General features: G+C 38.5%; 1 protein-coding gene across 5 annotated transcripts in view; it reads right to left on the bottom strand.

The window, feature by feature from the left end:
• LOC106026068 (ATP-dependent zinc metalloprotease YME1L1) overlaps window positions 1-19,869 on the bottom strand; it is a 55,909-nt gene that overhangs the window by 11,333 nt on the left and 24,707 nt on the right. For 3 of the 5 annotated variants that reach the window (XM_063237852.1, XM_063237850.1, XM_063237851.1), the window contains exons 5-8: window positions 16,416-16,525; window positions 14,290-14,440; window positions 13,704-13,787; window positions 11,936-12,018 (exon numbers count right to left, since the gene is read on the bottom strand). In XM_063237852.1, coding sequence (XP_063093922.1) covers window positions 11,936-12,018; window positions 13,704-13,787; window positions 14,290-14,440; window positions 16,416-16,525 — 428 coding nt within the window. Of the gene's footprint in view, window positions 1-904; window positions 5,767-11,935; window positions 12,019-13,703; window positions 13,788-14,289; window positions 14,441-16,415; window positions 16,526-19,869 lie in introns of those variants that run through there. The other 2 variants (XM_063237854.1, XM_063237853.1) reach the window with 2 other exon arrangements.

The raw sequence follows: 19,869 nt of genomic DNA, 5'->3' as shown, positions 1-19,869 counted from the left end.
AGAATCTTCCCCCAGTGAAAGCTGGCTGGCTACACACCCTTGTGGGTTGTATGTGGCTGCTGGGGCACATGCCCTCATCTTGTCCTCCACTGACAATGCTACAGCAGGTGGCTGAGTGCTCTGTTGCTATTCAAAAGCTACAAAAGGCTTTCTCAGAAGCCCCCTGAGGCATATGGTGCCCATCTTCTGGAAACCAATGGATGCAGGAATTTCTGCACACATAGAAACAAATACCACCAACAGCCAGGACTTTGACCAGGACTTTCCCAGTACCTTGACGCCCACCATGCAGGCTGCAGCTGCTCCCTTGGGCTGGGTGGGCCCCTGCAGGGTAAGTATGTACAGGGACCCAGAAAGGAGCATGCAAGCAGCCGAGAGGGCTCCACTCAGTTTCATTCATCAGCAGAAGACATGGGACACGCAGAACAGACAACAGGGGACACATGCTGGCCAGGCCCTTGGCCTTGGAGTGGTTTCCAAAAGCCGAGTGAAAGAAGAAGGAAGGGAAAGGGGAGGCCTGGCCCATGCAGCACACCCTTCTGGCCACAGAGGGCCCTGCTCTCTTGGCCCTTCTGGGGTGTCCTTCTGTCCCCTACTGAGTGCTCAACCTCAGTCTTATGCACACTGCTAAGCAGGCAGCTATGGCCAGACATATCACAAGTTTTGAGAGAGAGAGTTTCATAAAATTAATACTTGTAAGGTCTCTGTTATGCCTAACTTAAATCCATGCCTCAGCTTAAGGTCCTTCCTACTTAGCTTAATATATATTTTTTAAAAGCTTTTGCATCCTCACAATGAAAGTTGAGAGCAAAGCCAAGTATTGAACTGAGACTAGGACTCACAGGGTAAACAGAGCTCAGAGACCATAATCACCTAAAGCAGGACAGGTGTCAAGGTTTGTGTCTGGATGTCCCCACAAAGCCTCATGCAGGCATGGAAGTCACTGCATCTAGCATTTGTGATTGGTTCATTGTCTAATGCTGGGATTGGCTGTGTGAGTGCTGCACCCACCTTGGGGCAAGAAGCTTGTATACAATATAAGGAAGAAGGCAATCTCTTCCCTTTTTTCCCTTTGCTAGCTCTTGTCATCTTTGGTACCTGCCACCACCATGAAGGGTTGCCCCTGTGCCACACCACCCTGCCTTGGAGCCAGCAGAGTACAGACTGAAACCTCTAAATACTGTAAGCTAAATAAACTTTTCCTTTCTTCACTTTGGGTGTCAAGTATTTTGTCTCAGCAACAAGAGAAAAGTAACCAAGAGAAGTGGCGAGAGAAAGAATCAGTGTGTGCTTTGTGGCTCCTTTCACTGAGGATTACAGGTTAACTCCCACTTCTCAAAGACTCAGAAACCACAAAGTGAGGGGCTTGTGACCCTGCCTGATAACACTGCTGGGTGCCAGGGCCCCTGCCCACTGAGGACTTTGTCCAGGGATGAGCTAGCAACATCATAATCACTAGCAACTGTAGGAAGCAGCCCTTGAAACTCAATGCCAAAAGAGACCAATAAATCTAACCCTTAGTAAGTACAGGTGCAAGACAAAGACATCAACTGGTACTTCACAAATGGGTATTTTTCTAGTTTTTCATGATAACAACAATAAAAGATTGCACCTGGGCAGGAACTGTGCAGCAGCTCAGATGCTAGAGATGGATCTGAGGAGCTGGAGCAAATCCTGGAGGTTGTAGGGAAAAGCCTTCATAGGGAGTGAAATGCATCACATGCTATCTCTGCTAGATTCATGTCTCAGGAGATTACCAACTGAATTTAGCAAGGACCTTAAGAAAGGTAGCAATACTCCTTAACCAAAGCAGTGAAAGTCTGTGAGCTTAAGACTCAAGGCAGAATCCTGCTTAATGTCATCGAGCACTAATCTTATCACTCTCTCCACACAAGCATGTAATCATATATGTATGTGTCACATGCAGGAGCACACACACACACACACACACACACAGGCTAGTGTCCTTAAGAATGTCTTGTGCACAGTAAGCCAGGCCTGGTGGCACACACCTGTAATCCCAGCATTCTGGGAGGTTAAGGTGAGAGGACTGCAAGCTTGAGTCCCACCTGGCCACTTAGGAAGGCCTTGTCTCAAAATTAAAATAAAGTCAGACAGTCTTAACTTGTGCATAGGAGAGGAAATCCTGCCAGAGGAGTTGCTTAGGTACAGTCCAGAGGTTGGGAGCTGCCGTTTTCATTTACCAATAAAGACTCTCAGGTTGTGATGACCTCTGCTCTACCCCCACAGGCAGCTTTGAGCAGGGTAGATGAGGTCTCAGAACAACAGCCCCGTCCTGAGTCCCTGCTTCTTTCTGTAATGCAGTTCCAGCTGGTGTGTACACAGAACAATATTTAGATACTTTGAAGCCAGGCATGGTGGCACAAGCCTGGAATCCCAGTACTCAGGAGGCTAAGCCATGAGGATTGTTATGAGTTCAAGGCCAGCCCTGCACTAGAAAATCAGACCCTGTCCCAAAAAGCAAAAAGCAAAACCAAAGAAAAGAAAAGAACAACAGAAACCTTGGGCCTGCCGTCTGTGCCAGGCAGCCTGGCTTCACACGTAGCTAGAGGCCCCGGGGTCCAGGCTGCACACCCAGGATGAAGAGTAGGACAAGAGGACAACAGACTTTCAGGCCAGAGGAGGTTTAAGCACTTCCTTCTCTTCCTGTAAGAAAAGGATTTTCATTATCATTAAAATGGTAGTTTTTCAGAAGGAGCCAAACAGGACAGATTAGCACCTCCTGGTGGCACAGGTCTCTTCCAGGAGAAAGGGGAAAAACCAAGAGAGAAAAAGAGAATGCAGTCTGAACACAACTAGTTAGAACAAAGACCTTAAGAGACCAACACCTGGGCAGATGGAGATCCACAACGAAAGGCCCACCTGGCACAGGGGCAAACACTGCCGTCCAGCAAAGGAGCAAACCTCCAGACCTTGTGTCTGGCCTCAGCCTCAGAGCTCACAGAGCCGCACTCACATGCCACACAGGGCACTGCCAGCCTCCCCTGCAGCAAGGAGATGGTGGAGTTACTCAAGAGCTAAGAAATGATAAAGTTAATACCGTACAGCTAGGAAAGCCTGACATAACATTCCCTTGCAAGTGACAGAAATCTTCGCCTCTTGCCAACATACCCCAAGGGAAATGGAATGAGGAAGAACTTGAGCCCAGAAGCACCATCCTGTGGCCAGATTCCAGCTGTCTAGTCACCAGGAAAGGTGGAGACGGTACAGGAGAAAAATGTCAGAGAGGCCAGGCAGATTGTACCACAGCCCTTCCTCGGTGCCCAGGGACTTTGTGGAAGCAGACTGCCAGACCTGGAGAAGTTTAAACAGAGCCAGCATGTTAACTCACTAGTTTTTACAAAGAGGAAAAAAGTGATAGTAAAGCCAAAGAGAAGGAGAAACCTTAATACAATAGCACCTACTGACTCCCAACTTTCCTTCAGGAAGTATCCCCACCTGGCTTAGCCAGGCTTTCCCAGTCCACTGGAACATAATGGAAGAGGAGGAAGAGGAGGAGGAGGGGGGGGAGGAAGGATAATCTGTTTGGTGTCCCTAAGAATCACTTGTCTCTATTATTTAATATAGACACACAGCACCAAGATTCTGGTGTGCAAATAGGCTTGAAGAACATCGGCTGTTAGGAGCCACTGAAAGGAAGAGAACAAGGCAGCATCTCCTGAGAATCAGCCATGCTGGAACTTGGGGGACCCACCAAAAAAGCAACGAGCCATCCTTACTGCTAAGCACTGAGAGCTGCAGGCTCACCAGGGGGGAAAACAAGTCAGTGTCTCCTGTGGGCCTACGTGCATGTGGGCCTAGAATCAAACACCCCACTCTGCACGCTGCCCCACCCATTAGTCACTGGATGGTGTTGAGGACAACCTGCTTTGATAGCAACTATGATACATAAAGCAACTAAGTGCTTGTATGTTTGGTTTATTATGCTGACCTGCAGCCAGGGGTCTTAGCATCTCTTGGGAGGATGACTGTATGCAATATGGCAAATAGGGGGATTTCCTTCTATCTTGTCTTTGAAGGCAAATATTGCTTTCACTCTTTTGCTTTGTTCTGATTGTTTTGCTGTGTTCAATATTCTGTTTGATTGGTTTTATATTGCTCTGTCTTTGGTATGATTTTTATATACCTGATTGAATGGGCAACTATTGTGAAGAAAACAAGGCATACTATGGTAGCTATTATTGCCATCCCAGTATCCTGCTCTGAAATTCTGTACCAATTTCACTGCATTGTCTTGATTTGCTTTGTTTTGTCTTGTTTTGCTATATTTTACTATCTTTAAAATGAAAAATAAATAAATATACATATAAAAACTGGAAATTGAACACATGTACAGGGCAGATGCAAGCCTGGGGCAAGATAAAGGCTGAGGACACCTGGCTCCAGCTCCAGTTATGTAAGGACGGTAGCCACAGGCATTTTACCCCTGTACTGAAATGCAACATGAGGGTCTTCTAAGATACTTACCCTTGTTAACATCATTTGCTACTTGCAAAGTCTTTGGACCACTCCCAGATCTGTTCATTTGCCTGGGTTTTCTACTCTAACCCCCTAAGTAAACATGGGTGACCCAGAGACACTCCCTGTCTTAACCACTAGAGTCCCTGAACTCTGTAGAGGGCTGTGATCCTCCTGGAGCCCTAAAAGCATACCACTTACCTCATTTAGGTTAAGCCTTCACTGTACACTCATTTGGGGGATATTGGAGATCTAGGCCAGGTACCTGATAACTGGTGCCTGGAACAGAAACCTGAAACCCTGGACTAGGAATTGTAGCCTGAAGAAGTAAGCCCACCCTGAGTGGAAAGTCTGGGTAAAGAGGAGGTCTTCACAGGATGAAAAACTTCACCGGGGACACCAGGAGAAGAGAGGGAAGAACAAGGCTGAGTCTTCCTACTGTGAACAAGCTGTTTTATCCAACAGTAAAACCAGAGCCAGGGATGTAGCTCAGTGGCTGAGCATCTGCCTGGCAAGCTCAAGGCCATGAGTTCTATTTCTAGGAACAACAACAAAAATAGGCAAAAGCGTTCAGCGGAGGAGCAAAGGTATGTATGGCTGCTCTAAGGCCTGCTTAAAGGTCCGAAGGTTTATGTGCCAAACAAAAGACCTAGAAAAAGGTTAAAAGAAGTAACCAAATATAATATGTGGTTTCCTCAGATAGGCACTATACATATTCATCATTGGGAACGAGTTGAAAAAAATCTTAAAAAGGCACGTAATAGGGGAAAAATCATTTCCCCCTAAGAGGTTCTCAGTTTGGAACCCACTTCATTCAGTTTCAAGTCTGTTACAGAGCGCTTACTCAGTAAATTCTGATTCAGACATGGACAGGGTAAGAAGAAACAGCAGGGGAAGGGACACTTCTCATTTGCACCCAACAGGGGAGAGAAATGAATAGGTAGTGAAAGACAGATGGGCTTGAGAGAAGCCAGAGACACAAACAGGCTAAGAGAATTCAAAGGGAAAACTGGCTTACAATAACCAAGGGAAAAAAGTGTCTCTATCTTACCAGTTGTTAGGAATGGGACAAATACATTCTAAAGAATCACAAATGTATATGCAACTGTTTATTGTATGTTGGATTCCAGTATTTACTCTCCTTTTGTAGATTTTGATTAAAAGGTGTCTTGATGATTATGGGCTTGTTGGGATGGCCACAAGGAAACTGGCTTGGTTCAACACTTCAAAATCAAATCCCAACTAGAGCAAGGACAAGGACGTAAAGAAACAAGGTTGCTTGTTTTGCTGCAAGGGAAAATCAAGGTTACAGTTCAACCTACTCAAAACACTGTTCAAATCTCCCCGAATTCTTGCAGTGCTCAATTTGTTATTCTTCCCTTGAGAAAAATTGGGAAATCTGTAAATTAAAAAAGGGTATCTAAAGGTTTTGGATCTTCTGATACTTATTGGGTTCCACAGATTAAGCAGGCCAATCCTAATATACAATTGACAAGTAAAGAAAAAGCATTTAAAGGGCTTTTAGACAGAGGAACAAGTGCCTCAGCTATTGCCCAGCACCGTGGGCCTGTGGCATGGCCTCGGATGTGACCACTACAGCTCTACAGGTCTGAGCAATGTTTCTCACCCTAGTAAAAATGCTAAATTGATTTAGCCTGGAGAGATACAGCATGCCTCTGTTGCCATATGCAACTGCCTTACTTTTGAGCTATAAATTTATGATCAATTTAGAATCACAGCCACAAGGGTGTGGAGGAAAATTTCTTCAGTGGGTGAGAGAGACATCCCAAGATTTGATTTCTAGCCTTCAGGAGCTAACGTCATTTCAGAAATTTGCCTTTAAAAGTACATATAAATGGTGTCAGGCACAGAGAACTGTTGCTGGCCTGGCCTGGCCTGGCCTGGCCTGGCTCTGTGAGGTGGGACCATGCCTTGGAGTTGGGGCTTACAGTCCTGCCTCCAGTATGCTGAGGAGTGAGCACTACCAGGGCCAGCTATGCCTTTCAATGGCTGGCCTTCTGGTAGCAGCACAGCACTGGGCCCAGAGCTGGGAAGATGGAGGTTCCTGAAAGGTGGGACCCAGCTCTGGTCAGCCGGAGCCATCTCGGTTTTTCCAATCACTGGCATATGAACTTTATGCATCAAAAGTTTACACTGCACTGGCCCTGGGGTCCCCGATAACAGTGGGGCCTCCAGGCCAGAGCAGGAACACAACCTGTGTCACCACAGCAAGAGAGAGCCCAAAGTGCCTAAGTAGAAAATGCAGTTTTCTTTTTTTCTCTATACCTTACCACAAAAATCACTTATAATCTTCAGGTCCATAAATAATTAAATGTGCTCACAATTTAAATTTCAAAAAACAAGAGGGAGAGTTCACCTCATAATAGATTTCACTTGTCAGAAAATACTATCTAAAATTTTTAAAATTCTAATAAAGATGTAGCTACTGCAATAGAAAGATAATATAATCAAATAAAAGCTAAAAAGTCCATTGGAAAGACCTTCATACTGGACATTAAAAGCACCAGTCCAGTGCTAATGTGCGGTTGAAGGTGTGCTTGTGTTTTTCTGGAGAACGCTGACTGGCCTATCTGGGTGCCAGAGTCTGGCTGTATCATGGACCCAAAAGCACAGAGGTGATTCCACCTCTCCAGAAGCTGCTACTCAGTCCTATGACAGTGATGCCTCAGAAACCACACAACTGATGGAAAAGGATGAAACTAAAATGAACCTTAACTGACCTAGGATGCTCAGGAGATGGTATCCAAAAAAAAAACTAAAGGTCTAAATAGGTGTTGAGTGTATAAAGATCACCAAACTGAAACTTTAATGAAAGAAAGGGACAAACGAGTTACTAGTATTCTAAAGATAAAATATAAAAATGTTAATTATCGATAAGATTTTGTCTTTACTCAATCCTTTTAAATGTGAGTTCTCTGCTAATTGACCTATAAAAATTGGACTAGTCAATTTATAGTTACAAATTCTAAAATTGTAAGCAATTATTGTAATTCAATTTGGCTAAAAATATATTTGCATTTTGATGTGTAAGATGTTTGTCAGTCTGTCTGTGTATCTGTTGTCTGTTCACCCAGTCTACTTAAGGAGTTGTTGGGAGTCAAATGAACTAGTGATCATTCATGCATATGGAGTCCAAGCACAAGTGCCATACAGGAGTGCCCAAGTGGCACAGAGCACCTGACAAGTGCCCTGAGGGCACGGGGTGATGGAGGTGAACAGGTGCTCCAACACTGAGAACACAGCGTGTAAGAAGTGAGCCAGCTCATCAAGGGGGCATGATTCAAGTATATAAATAGCCCCTGAGGAACTTAGAGGGCTCGCACAGACCCCAACAAATTGTGTGCCTGTTTCTGTGTTTGTTGAATCTGTACAAATCGTTTATGAAATCGTCTATCCATGTTTGTCCATTTGTACACTCTGTAAACAGCTGTTCCTTTTATTTTGAGCTCAACCATTTTTTTCCTTTTTCTTTTGCATTTTTGGATCACTTGACCAAAAGTTGACTGGAGTTAGAGATTTACAAAGCTTAGGTTGCCACCTGGTCCAAATAACCCAAAGACTGGAAATACAAATGTAATATAAATTGTTGTTTATTATGGATTTCAGAGCCCCATTGTTTAAAAAATTAATGGGTTAAATGTTATGATTGGGTTTTTCATCAGTCATCAAAAATAAAAATAAATAAATGAAATGAATAAAAATAAAAACTATATTTTATTAAGATGAGTAAACAAAATCCCTTGGGGTTGGGATTATTGGATAGGACTCTGACTGACAAATAAGAAAGCAGCTGCCTGTTAACTTTTTTAACCAGCTCTTGTTTATTGAGCGGAGGCCCGAGTGATCCACAGCCTTATGGGAGACAGCCCGACTAAAGTTATATAAAATGTATTATTATAATATGTTAACATTGATCATCATCAAAAGAAATAGTACAGTAGGGTCTCTGATTTTAAAATGTTCAGACACAAAAGTTTCATATGGCTGTGACAGACTGTTATTAGCCCCATGGTATATTAATGTATGCAGCCTCCCATATATGCAGGTTTTCCAAAATGTAAAACAGGGGTTGTTTGTGGTAACAAAATTTTGTTTCATATTCAAACCTTTGCAGGTACCAAAAACTTAAGAGGTTCACATTCCACTAAAAGTCAGTAAGTTAGGTCAAAGCGTTCATGTTTTAGGTAGGGATGACTGACTAAAAGGGGAACTTTATGTCAAAATAAAAGTTCAGATATATTGCAAAATGTCACGATAATAATGTTATATGTGGTTTTGGCTTCTGATTTTCTGTGTAAAATATATAACTGTTAACATTGTATACATATTCAAATGTTGAAATATCCATGGATAATAGAAACTAAGTTTCATTTAATGTTCTAAGGTGTTTCATATTTAGCTAAGACAGCAATGTTAAGCTCACTGCCTTTGATACACTATATTGTTATCAATCTTTTCTTCTGGATGTTCAACAACTAAGAGACCAAAAATCAGAGACAGATGGACTAAGAAGACAGCCAATGTTTTGGTCCCAGCTCTTCAAAGTCAATGAGGACCCAGGACACAAAACCACCTCTGCTTGTGTCATCCACAGATACTCAGTGAGTCCCTGGTGTTTTGGTCAAGAAGATTATGAGAACACAGAGTAAAACAGTCTTGGATGAATGGTGTGCCTAAGGAGAGTCACCAGGAGAAAAAAAATCTCCCAAGCTTTCATGTAAAGCACCTATATGATTATACAGAGAGAGGAGGAAACAGTAAGTAGAAAAAAACTAACAAGAGGCTCTGGAGGTCTGTTAATAATCTCCCTGTTTCTTGAGTTGGGCACTACTGACATAGGTGTGCTCACTTTGTGATGATTTGTGGTTTGGACACCTTTATGTGAACATGTCACATTTCAAAAAACTTATGCTTAAAATGTTCTGGCTGCATTATTAAAAGACTACATTTTTTCCCCACATAATGATCAGATGTAGTGGCACACACTTGAAATCTCAGCACTATGAAGATAAACAGGCATATGGTTTGCAAGAGTGTTAACTGTCTTTTTCTTCCTTAATTTCCTAACTGCATTTTTAGATTATGTAATTATTTTTCTGCTTTCCATACACAAACATACAAATTATTCTGCAATAAATTTCACCTAGTGGCTGATTAACTTAAAAAGAGAGTATTTTTTTAAAAAGTATTCAAAGGCAGACACCTAGGAAAACAAGACTGATAAAAAAAAACTGGTCAAAAACATCAGCCAGGTGTGCTAGTGCACTCCTGAAACCCCAGCAGAAGGCAGAAGGATTGCCTCAAGTTTGAGGTCAGCCTGCGCTCCACATTCCACATGGATATAATGCCAACATTAAAGTGAAAGAGTAAAACAAGAGAGTACTTACTTCTCAAATTCTCTTTCAATCTTTTTGGCAAAGTATTACCAGTTGGAATATAAAACCTATTCAAGAAAATGGTGCTAAACACGATTAAAAAATGAATTATTTTAAGGAGCCCATATTAATTTGCACACGTGTGTGTGTGTGGTGATGGCACTAGGCCTTTCTAATTTCTTAAAAATTTGATTACTGTAGAAGGGATTAAACTCTACATTAAACTGAGAACATCCCAGCCCTTTTAATTTTTATTTTGAGACATGGGTTTGCTAAATTGCCCAGGGTATCTAATTTGTAACCCTTCTGACTCAGCCGCTGGGATTACATGCATGAACCACCACACCCAGCTAACAGCCCTTATTAAAATTCCACATCAGAGTTGGAAGCTGTAGATCATAAATTTCAATTTTTCTTATAGAAAGTTTCTCCCTAAACATTCCTTGAAAGGCAGTTACTCAGTCTCTATCACTCATAAAATCAAATACATATCAGATTTATTAATAAAGCACAGTATAGAACTAAAGTTTCAGAATTTGCATTTGAAGAAAAAAATTAAAATCAGAAATATTTATGTTGACTGGTCTTTGATATAAATTTGTGATCCAAATTTGAGTGGCTCCAAGTGTCATATTTCCTTAATCCACTCATTCTCCCATTGTCACAAAACTCCCTTTTTCAGAAATTACACATTGCTCTTCCATCCATATTCTCAGTCGATGATCCTGACTCTGGTTTCACAATCAGCTTTCACCTACTACATTACTAATACCCCACTTTATTTTCTGCTGATGAACATTCACAATTTAACACCTGTTATCACACTGAAATTGTTCATTGTCAAGTACACCAATGACACACTGCTAAAAAGAAAGTCAATTATCACTGGAACCATCAACATCACCTCACACAGCTAGCTGGCCCATCTTCCCTGGTGAGGAAATATTTTTTTCTGGTTTATCCCCTCCCCTACTACTTCACAGACAGCTCCTCATTCCCTGCTCTTGATCCTTCCTCTGGAGTGTTAACCCGTGAGTACGCTAAAGTTTAGGTTTAGAACTCTTCTCTTTGCTAGGCGTACTCACTTCCTTGGTAATCTCATTTAAACACATAGAGTTCATATCTTAAATGTAAACTTCAGGATTTTTCATTTCAGTTTGAACTTTCCCCAAAATTCCTAAAAGATGTATTCAAGTGCATATTCAGTGCTCTCACCTCACATTTAACATTACTACAACTGAATTTCTTATCTTTATTCTGAATATTGCTTCCATCCACAGTCTAATTTTTTAATTTCAGAAATGGGAATTTTGTTCCTCTAACTGCTCTGCTCATACCTTGTGGTCTTCTTGATCTGTATTTCTCTTATACTTTTAACTTCTAATCAGGGAATCCTACTGTACCTACCTTCAAGACCTAACTACATCTTACCAACTTCACTTTAATGTTTGTCTTAGCATCATCTCTTATCTGGATGACAGCAACAGGCTGTCATCTAACTTTGTACTTTCTAGACTTTAGAGGCTATGAACACAACAACTACACTGTTAAACCACACCATATCTTTGTTCAAAATTTTATGGAACCAATTTTCACAGACTAAAAGGCTGTGTTTATAATGGCTTCTAAGACACTATCCAAAGTGCTCCTACACAAATCCTTATCTCCTACTATCTTTTTACCTATTTAGTTCCATACTTAAACCTGAAAAACCTTATTTAAAGCTGGATGTGGTGGCACATGCCTGTCACCCCAGCACTTGGGATGCTGATGCAGGAAGATCACTGTGACCTCCAAGCTAGTTTGACCTATAAAGTGAGTTCAAGGCCAAGCTAAAATGCATAGTGAAACTATGTCTTAAAAAGACCAAGAAAAGGGGGACAACAAAAACCCTTATATAAAAACGCAGCCCCTCTCCCTCTCTTCTTTAACCTGGTCCCCATAAAGATTCTAAGGTTGCTAGTTTTTTAAATTTATCTGTTTCAGAACAACTTTTAGAATCAAATGCTGTCCTTTGAGTATCAATTATATAATGTACAAAGAAGGCAAAGAAAACTTACTCCTTTAACGTGCTCAAAAGTGACATTTTTCATCTGAACAGGATCTACTGCAGAATCAAGCCCGGTAGTAGTCCGGAAGCGGACTAAATGGAAGAAAACAGATGTTAATATTTAACAGATTAACAAAATTTCAATCATCTTAATTTTTAGATGTAAGAAACCAAAGCCTCCAAAATTAAACATCGGAAAAATCTCTGTTCACATACACCGAAACAAAGTACAGAACAGAAAATAGGTCTTCTGATTTCTAGATCATGTTCAAATAGCAAGTGATTCACATTAAAGGCATATATTTTTGTACTTTCCTTTAAAACCAAAAATTATTTTCCTGTTCTTGGACTAATAATAGAAAGCTTAAAATCAATGGTTATCAAATTTCAGTATGAATTTTTGAAAAACCACTTGAAAACTGTGTTAAAATACAAATCTTCAAAACCGTGCTACACACTAATAGTTTGCAGATTTGAGAAAGAGCCCAGGAGGTTGCATTTTTAACAAGCACCTTCAATTATTCTGACACAACTGGTTACAGATCTACATTGTGAAATATATTGCCTTAAACACAGCATAAAAACCCGGTCCATTCATTTAATTAAAAGAAGGAAAGAAATGATTTCACTTTTTAAGTATTCTTCAATAATGACATCTTTAAGCATATGAGAGGAAGAGTTTGGTAGGATAAAATACTTCAAAGCTACCCTGAGCAACTGTTACAAAGTTTTTAAAAATTGCTCCCCAGGTCAAGTGGAACAGTTACAAATGAGTACAGTGATTTCTAATAACTTCATGAAACTAAAAGATTGCCATTAAGACATAGTGAAATTTAAAGGCAAAAGAAAGAAATGCTTGCTCGGTATGGTGGTACATGTGTGTAATTCCAACATTTTGGGAGGTTGAGGCAGGGCGATCTCAAGCTCAGGCCTACCTGGACAACTCAAGTGAGACTCTGTCTCACAGTAAAAAGGACTGTGGATACAGCTGAGTGCAGGTCTTGGGTTCAATTTCTTAGACAAAAACAAAAAAAATTTCTAACAGAAGAAATGCCTAACACAACAGGAACACACAAGTGGGAAAATACATATATAAAACAGTAATTCTAGAATGGACACTAACAGTTTGAGCCTTTTAATGAACTGTTTAAGGATCTTAAATAATTACAAAGAATGAACATATGGTAAAAACTGAATGATAGCTGAGAAAGTAATTAGAACCACCTACATGTGGTATTTATAACTGTATTTCAGAACTGCAAACTGAAAAGATACTGGATTCATCTGATTAAGAAAAAATTCAATTTATGGGCTTGTCTTTGAAGCACAAGACTGCCTTATATTGTTATTATAACATCCTACATGATGCTAAAATTTGATCATCCCACATGTATCATTTTCTAAAACCCTAGAAAACTAACCACTAGGAATGAAAGGTCTTGTAATGCAATCCACCAGCAGTTCCTTACCAGGTGCCACACCCACGAACCCCCAGAACCACAAGCTAAAATCAACCTCTTTCTTTTAGAAAAAGTACTCAATAGTCAGCCTTGGGTATTTCATCATTGAAACACAAAAAGCCTACATAATCTACAAACAGTGAAAAGGAAAAGAATATTTAAAGAAATAAAAAAGTTGCCGGGGATTTAGCTCAGGGGCACACGTGCCTGCCTGGCAAGCACGGGGACATGAGTTTGATTCATTACCACAAAAAAAAAAAAAAAAAGAAAGAAAGAAAGAAAAAAGTTAACATGGCAGATAAATAAAAGCATCCTTACCAGATAAAAATGGATTTTTTAAGAGTCCATAAATGCCAAACAGAAGCAGAACAAAAAGAATTAAACGAGTTCGCCTTAAAGAATCTGGAAGAGAGAGAGAAAGGCTTAAGCTGAATACCACCAATGAGATATTGCAGCTAAACAAAATGCAAGTATCAGGATACTGATAATTATACTTTTATAATGTGCAATTTTGGAAGCTAGCATTCTTGTGCACAGCCACAGCCTTTCAGCATCTTCTTCCTCAAAACTTCACGAAACCACATATGCTTTCTGTTCTTGACTTATCTCTTGAGAAAGTAAACTGCCAATATTTCTACTCAAACATAGTTTAACTTATAATGGAATATACCCATGTAAGAAGATGGATGAATTTTTGTTTTTTGAGACAGGATCCCACTATTTAATTGCAAGCTGGCCCTGAGCTCACTATGTAGCCCAGGCTGGTCTCAAACTCTTAGTTATCCTCCTGCTGCAGCCTCCTGAATGCTGGGAAACAGGATGAATGATTTCAGAAAAATCATTTGTAATAGTTTAAATGTAGGCCTATGACATCTTTTCAGTTATTTTTCTCAAATCAACTTACCATTGGTTTTTTGTGTTAATGTTTGAGCTTTCAGAAAACCCTCTGCAAAACCAGTTTTAAATGCATCTTGATGAGCTTCAGGTATGTTTTTCGTTTTCATGAGTTTGTCCAAACTCTCAACATCTGATCCTCTGTCCCGCAAAAGAAACCCCTACATGCAGGAAATAACACAACAGTATTTATTGGTCAACTGTACAGACAGGGATAATACTCATTTATGTCATGATCACCCACTAAAAATTAATTGCAAGTCTAAAATTTCATTTCTATTGCCAATGTGAAGAAATTAAGATTCAACATCAAATTAATCAACTGACCAGGATACTAATTCTAGATCCCACACGCACACAAATCAATTATTAACATAAAGAAAGTGTCATTACTCTGCACTACACTATACTGAAAACACTGCCACATAATGCTTAGGATTATAATGGTCTGATATTCACCGTACTTTATCTCTGCTGGAGGAAAAATTTCATTACCTTATTAAGATTAAAGTATTATTCTGCATGGCTAGGCGTAGTGGCATGCACCTGTAATCCCAGCACTCAGGAGACTGAGGCAGGAAGATCATTGTGAGTTCGAGGCTAGCCCGGACTACAAAGTGAGTTCAAGGCCAGCCTGAACTGCACAGCAAAACCCTGTCTCAAAAAGACAATAAAATAAGAAAATAAAATATTGCCCTGCACATACTAAGCCTAGTTCTAAAAATATAAAGATAATTAAGTCATTCTTCTTAAAGTTTCTAGCCCACTAGGAAAAAATATATAAATATTTTCTTAAAAAATGGTTTTGGCAGTGTGGAGCTTCCTTAAAAAACTAAGATTGGTGGGCCCATTCAACCCAGTTATTCCCCTTCTGGGTATCTTCCCAAAAAGAATTAAAAACATCATACCACAGAGATATATGTGCACCCATGTTTTATAGCAGCTAAGTTTATAATCGCCAGATCTTGGAAACAACCTAAATGGCCACTGACTGAGGAATGGATAAAAAACATGTGGTATTTTTATACAATAAAATATTACTCAGCCATAATTAATGATAAACTGGACATTTTTATAGGTAAATGGATATACCCTGAGAACATATTCATTAGTGTGACAAGCTGAAAGAAAAACATATATATGTGTATATGTATATAAAAATAGTTAAGACAGTTATACTACTGATTTCGCTGAGTTCGCTGAAGAGAAAGATCTGTATTGGTATTGTTTGGACAACTGAACACAGATGTCTTGTACTCTGGGTGAATGATTTGGGGATGACAACGTACAATGTATGTACTATTACTACCTCTGATTGATGTGCTTTGAAATTTTATTGTACTTTTATGTTTGAATAAAATGGATTTGAAAAAAATAAAGTGCAAAGAAAGAAAAAAGAAAAAAGATTTTGGTATCTAGTTATCGTAGCAAAAGAAATTCTATATACGGAAAACCACAAAGACCTTACAGAGAATGGACATAGTAACTATATAGAGGAAAAACATGACAGAGCCACGGAACAGCATTTAAGAACTGTGTGTAATTTGACACATCTTGCAGTCAAAAGCATGGGACAGGGAAAAGACTAAGTGGCATATCAGAAATGAGAATCAAAAAAAATGGTCAGTAAAGGTTTGAAATGCCCTGTAAATCAGACTGAGTTGGGTCATCATTTTATTACTTAACATTTTTTTTTTTAATCAGGGATTGAATTCACTACCTCAGTTACCAAGCAGGCACTTGTGCCATTGAGCTATATCCCCAGCACTTGACTTTAGATTATTTTGTAAAGACTGAGGGGTAGGTCTGGAGGTAAAAACAACATAGTAAGACTAGAAGGAAGAAGATTTTGACTGACCATAGCGTTACTAACTTTATTTATACAAGGTACACAAAAGCATTCATAGGTTGGTAGGAAAAATAAAAGCAGCTGTGTAATAAGCAAGTAGAGACAAGGCTCATACCTAGAGGAATTACAACAGGTATAATGATTACGTAAGTCACTCATTTCTTATTATCAGTAAATACCAAGAGAAAATTAATCAGTCAACAAAAGAAATAAAATATTATATGTCCTTGCTGTCTTAATAATTTGAAAATTATTCCTTTCTGAAATGTTAAAAAAGCTCTAATTACCTTCACAAAGGATGGTGCTACATTCTGTGTTTCTGCTACTCTTTCAGAGGTGGACTGCAGACGTCGTGTCCTCGATTTCAAAGTTTTAAAACCCCGAGACTGTATAAAAACTAAACAAAATAGTACCATTTACTTTGTAAGTTGCTAAAAGAAACTAAAATGCTTAATTAGGACTCTAAAAAGCTTATCAGTATGTCTTAGTTTATCTTGTTTTTTATATTTCTTTTGCCAAACACTTCAATAATACACTTTACATTTTTTCTATCAACCTTTTTTACAAACAAAAAAAGAACTTTAAATATTTTATTTCATGTTCATGGTAGAAGAGTAAATAGTTATTTCATAGTATAATTTAGAAAACAGGACCACAAAACTGATAATTTTTTTTCTGATCTTTTGTTTTCTTTCTTTTCTGGTACCAAGAATCACTCAAACTTTAATGCTTTTTCTAAAACATGTAGATCATTGAAATGGAGCAATTCCAGAATTAATTTGGTATTTTCTTGGTAATTACAAAATATTTTAAAAACAAAAAAGTGTCAAAAATCAGTGTTTCCTAATTCTTCAAATCTTAATCCAACTTCTTTCCTTAATAGTATATACCTCAGAAGAGGACAGACAGTATATTCCATTTAAATGTCACTTAACAGTTTTCTGTTTTATCTAACTACAACTTACTCAACCATTTTTCACTTATGGGCATTATTCTTTTATTATTATTTTCTTTTTGTTCCTTTGGTCTGAAGATTAAACCCAACATCTCACATATGCTAAGCACATGTTCTACCAACAAGCTACAGACTCATTACCTTTTTATTGCTAAAATCAACATTGTAGTGAACATTTTCATACATCCTTCAACACATGCAGAACAAATTACTAGAAGTGAAACACTAAGAAATTGCCTTTGAAGAAACTGTTATTGTATGTGCCTAGTTATGAACAAGTGTGTTTTCTTCATACTCTCACCAATACTAGGTCATAAAACCTTTTTAATTTACATAAATTTGGCAAAAAAAAAGGAAAAAATTGGTATCTTAGAAACTCCAGATTAAAACTCTAAGAAAATTTTAAAAAGATCCTTTTGTATTTTTATTTACTATTTTTCTTAAGTGACCATTTATGTCCTTTGCACACTTCACATTTTTATTTCTTTGTAGACTATAGATGTTACAGGTAATAATCTTTTATAGTGTACATATATTTCATATATACAGTATGTATGGGTATATATTTAGAGAAGTACACTGTAAACATGTTTTAATTATGTTTTTCAATTATATAACACAAGAATGTATATGTTAATGTAACCATACTTTTAAAATATGTAACGTTTTCTCTATTTTTGTCTTGAGTCCCCACTCTCAAACTAAGATTTTTATTTATTTATTGCATTCAAAACTTTAAAATCTGGAATTTATTTTTTTGGTACAATATAAAATAAGAACTTATCTTTTTTCTCAAATGGATAGCCAGCTAACCTAACACATTTATTGATAACCTACCACTTGTTCACTGATTCAAACTCTTAAATTTTTACATTATAGGCCAGTACCAGTTTAAATTCTGTAGTTTTACAGTTATTCATGATACTATTCTTTTGATTTCTACTGCTAAAAATTATGATTCCAAATTTTTACAAGTCTTCTAGAGATTTTACTAGACATATGCTAACTTTATAAACTTTGACATGAATGGATACTGCTATAATGCCATGCTTTCCCATTCATTTGACATTCTCTTTTGTTTAGAGAATGTCTCTTAGTTCTTTTTGTCAGTAAAGCTTTACATGCACACATGTATATATGTATAAACATATATTTCTTGTCAGGATAAACACTGGATTTTGAACAAACTGTTACTAAAATCTGCTAAAAGAAAGCTGTTGTTTTCATGTATCTATTTGTATGAAAAAAAGTGATTTTCTGGCAAATACTTGTATGTTCTACAAATTGAAACTTTGCTCCTTCCTTTAATGACTCAATTCTTTCATTAATCATAATGTTCAGAACTCCCAAATCCTGTCTAAAAACAAGGCACTAGCCATCTTGTTTCTCACACTGATGGCAACGTAAGAGATGTTAAGAAATTTTAAAAAGGGTCGGGGATTTGGCTGAGCGGAATAAGCATCTGCCTGGCAAGCACAGTCTTGAGTTCAATCCCCAGTACCGAAAAAAAAAAAAAAAAAAAAAAAGAAACTTTTAAAAGGTTTACCCTGTTTCTAACTTTTCTAAGAGTTTTCACAAAACATAGCAATTAAAATGTATCACACAAAATCATAGCATTTTTCGTCTCCAATCAACATGAATTAACAGGTTTACTAGTGTAAAATTATATCTATATTCCTTGATCATTTTTTTTTTAGCACAAGTCTAGACTTGGTTTTGTCAGATTTTACTTAGGATTTTGGTATTTATTAAGAAACTGACATACTGCATTCTTTTTTCTGCTAATGATCAATTTTAGTAACTTTACAACCTAAATAGGGAAGACGGAGGTCTTGCCATGTTGCCCTAAGTAACCGTGAACTCATGGACTGAAGTGATGATCCAACCTCAGCTCCCATAGCAGCCTGGACCAAGGGCACATGCCATTGTGCCCAGCTTTTTACTAAACTTTTAGGGTTGGGACTATAGTTTAGCGGTAAAATGCTTTTCAGCATGGTGTCTCACTATGTACCCTAAGCAGGATACAATCATTCAATTTTTCTGCTTCAGACTACCTAGCAGCTAGTCATAAATACACATACTCACATATAAAGAAAATCTTTTAAACAACAGGAAATTTATCATTCTAGATAAACAATCTAATTATAAAATCATCTGAAGTACTTAGGAGGCTTAGGCAGAAGGATCACTGCAAGTTTGAGGGCAGCCTGGGGTACACAACTGAGTTTAAGGCCACCGTGCACTACATAGTGAGACCTTGTCTCAACAAACAAACAAAAATTACCTGAACTTTGGAGTAATGAAGTTTTTAAAAATTATTATTCTTCAATCAACAGTTATTATCCTACCTATTCTTGGGTCAGTTTTGTCAACTTACATCTAATTATTTCAACACATTTTTATTATTTCACATGGTTGAAGCATTGGTGGCACATGCCCAATAATCCCAGCACTCAGGAGGCTGAGACAGGAGGATCACCATGAGTTTGAGGCCAGCCTGGGCTACATAAGCAAGTTTAAGGCCAGCCTGCACAACACAGTAAGACCTTGTCTCAATCAAAACAAACAAACAAACAAACAAAAACATCAGCACAGCTACATGCAGTGGTACATGCCTAGAATTCCATTTACTCAGCAGACTGGAGCAAAAAGACAAAGTGTGAAGCCAGCATGAGCCACTTAAACAAAATTCCATCTCAAGAATGGGCCAATCCTGGAGCAGATGTGGCTTAACTTTAGGCTACAATTGGCAAAAAACACATTGCAGTGAGGAGTAAATGTGAATG

The sequence above is a fragment of the Cavia porcellus genome, unplaced genomic scaffold, assembly GCF_034190915.1.
Source record: "Cavia porcellus strain 051 isolate PalLab524CR breed Dunkin Hartley unplaced genomic scaffold, mCavPor4.1 scaffold_27, whole genome shotgun sequence".
NCBI lineage: Eukaryota > Metazoa > Chordata > Mammalia > Rodentia > Caviidae > Cavia > Cavia porcellus.
The sequence above is the reverse complement of the archived record's forward strand: the minus strand, read 5'-3'. Positions and strand labels throughout refer to the sequence as shown.